This window comes from Naegleria gruberi (genome assembly GCF_000004985.1).
Source record: "Naegleria gruberi genomic scaffold NAEGRscaffold_12, whole genome shotgun sequence".
Classification (NCBI taxonomy): domain Eukaryota; phylum Heterolobosea; class Eutetramitea; order Acrasida; family Naegleriidae; genus Naegleria; species Naegleria gruberi.
This window is the reverse complement of record NW_003163315.1, coordinates 581,219-583,907: the sequence shown is the minus strand read 5'-3', so window position 1 is coordinate 583,907 and position 2,689 is coordinate 581,219. Positions and strand designations below refer to the sequence as shown.

Here is a 2,689-nt window from a genome sequence, read left to right as displayed (position 1 = left end):
AGCAAGTTCAGAGAAGTGGATAGCATCTATACTGATCTACACGAAATGGTAAAGTGGCTCAATGAATTCAAATCTTTCATTCCAGAAAACGTTTTCAATCAATTAAGATCTATGGGATTGAATGAAGAAGGAGGAAATAAGGAAGCATCAACGGAAGATAAGAAAGCAAGATCATCAGTGGATAGAAGAGATGAAAGTGGTTCACTGGCTTCATCAGAGCAAAACTCCAAAAATTCAATGCATTCTAACTTCTCAAAACAAAGTAAGAACAGTATGAAATTGGATGCAGGAGGATTATTCAAGTTGGGCCTTTCACTGCATAAGGAAGTTTCTGTATTGAATTTGAAACTCTATGGTTTCAGTAAGACTCACTCCCCAAGTGAAATAACTTCCTTATTTGGTAAGATTGCTTCTGGATTGTCAACTCTGGCTAAAACCATGCAAGTAACAGATTTACAAATTGTTTCTGTCGAAGAATTCCAATTAACATTTGTGGACAATAAGAAAAAGTCAAATATCGCAGCCATGGAATCTGCCCTCAAAATTTGCAAAGTTTTGGATAATTTGCATGGCAAGTCAGGAAAGAACATTTCATATGCAATTGGTATTTCTAGTGGAGCCGCAAATATTGGAAATTTGGGTAATAACTCATTGAGATGCTATTCCATTGTAGGTCCACTCACTTGTAATGCAAAGAATATTGGACTTTTTGCTAAAAATTCTGGTTGTAAAGTATTGGCAGATGACCAATCAATTACAGATGCCAGTTCCTTGTTTGTTACAAGACCTGTTGATAGATTCGAATTGGAAGGCAAGCAAGTGACATCTCTTCATGAAATCATCAAGGAAAATGTTGTTGAATGTGATGAATGGTTATATGAAGTTGAGCAACACAAGGCAAACCAAAGGTTCAAAGACTTCCAAAGTGCATTCACCATTTTCGGACAAGAGAGTTTGACTTTGGATGAGGTCAACAAGTCCTTAAATATTTTGAATGGATATTTAACTAATAATCCTGATGATAAGGTGGCTCGTAGATTGGTCAACTCTTTGGATAATATGTTAAATATTTCTAATGGCAATGAGAATATTTCAGAGTCTGTCAAACATTATAGATCCAAATTTAGTACTTCATTGAATAATGTGAGCGTGGAGAATGAGAGAGAAAAGGTATTATCTTCAGAAATAATTGAATAATTCAGTAAATAAATGTATATAATTAGTAAATTCTAATATCATTCTTCAATTTGTTAACAATACAAAATAATTAACTGAAATAGATTCTATATTAATATTTCAAAAATAAATTATTTGAATACAAGTACACGAATATTCCACGAATCCACAACAAACAATTCTCCACTCTTCTCATCAAGACAAACCGTAGTTGGGTAATTCAGTAAGTTTGGATCCTTTGAGCTCTTACACACACCAAAAGTACCAAATGTTGTGAGCAATTCACCATTTTCCTTGTAAATTGAAATTCTCTGATTTTCTTGGTCGCAAACAATTATTTGTTCTCTAACTCTATCAAAAAGTAATCCACTAGGACACTTTAGTGTACCTTCCTTACTTCCAAATTTGATTTTTGAAATCCATTCACCACTATTGGAATCGAGGTAAAGAATTTGTACTCTATTGAAATACTTCTCGCTTACTATCAAGTCACCATAATTATTTAGAGCAATACCGAATGGCTCTCCAAAGTAAATACCATCCAATTTGCTGATGGCCCTCAATATTTGACCAGTCTCTGAGTTTAGTAATGTTACATTATGTTTAGTATTGTCACAAACAAATATAGTGTTAAAACTGGATTGCTTTTCATAGCGAATTGTAATTCCTCTAGGCGTTCCGAAATCTCCTTGTTTCCAAACGAACGGTGGCATCCGTTCCTTATTGATACTTTTTATCACCACACTCTCTAAATTATTCCACTTATATATCACTCGATTCTTACAGGAACTGACAATGAGTGAATCGTCATCACGTTCAGATTTTCCACTCTCAATACACAAGCATCCAGGATCAAATAATGTTGTTAGTTTAGTCTTTAGTTTCTTACTCTCCAGATCAAAGATACTAATATTATTCGAGTATTGGTCACTAATTAAAATACATTTACACTTGTGTGAGATGGCAACACCATAAGGCCAATTATATGGCCCGTGACCTGTTGTGACTACTTCTCCCAAATCCATCAAGGTATGTACATGTATAAATTGATTGGAAAATCCAACATTTCTTGTCCTCATCTTGCTAACAAGTTTTTCAAAAACATCAACTTCAATATTATTACTAAAATCTATTAGAGTGATGGTCACTCCCTCCTGTTCTTCCTCACTAATTATTTCTCCTACTATACATTTGTTATTGTTATTATTATTATTGTATTTAATTAGTAATGATGAATCTAGGGTGATGAATCCTTTAGAAATCTCTTCATGATGATGAGATGAATTATTATTCCGATAATGACATTCTGCATCGAACGCCTTCAAATCTTGCAATCTTTCCTGTTGTTTTGTCTTGGTGGGTTGTGATGACGTTTCCTTCTCTGCATTCTCGCACGAATAATAGATTGCTTCATTCAAAGACATTTTAATGAAATGATTTTTTTAAATGATTTTTGTTACTGGATTTTGGCGGGATTCAATCTGATAATAAATATGGTGTTTGTTATCTCACA

The 2,689-nt window shown here is 33.7% G+C and overlaps 2 protein-coding genes across 2 annotated transcripts in view; one reads left to right on the top strand and one right to left on the bottom strand.

The window, feature by feature from the left end:
• Positions 1 to 1,197, top strand: part of NAEGRDRAFT_65131 (uncharacterized protein) — a gene marked incomplete at both ends in the record, with an annotated part of 6,859 nt that extends 5,662 nt beyond the window's left edge. Inside the window, one exon of the mRNA XM_002679864.1 lies at positions 55 to 1,197. Coding sequence (XP_002679910.1) covers positions 55 to 1,197 — 1,143 coding nt within the window. The remainder of the gene's footprint in view (positions 1 to 54) is intronic.
• Positions 1,198 to 1,307: 110 nt separating this feature from the next.
• NAEGRDRAFT_65130 (uncharacterized protein) lies at positions 1,308 to 2,600 on the bottom strand (the record flags this gene model as incomplete). The annotated part of the gene is made up of 1 exon (XM_002679728.1): positions 1,308 to 2,600. The coding sequence occupies one exon, from the start codon at positions 2,598 to 2,600 to the stop codon at positions 1,308 to 1,310; it is 1,293 nt and encodes a 430-aa protein (XP_002679774.1).
• Between the last annotated feature and the right edge of the window lie 89 nt (positions 2,601 to 2,689).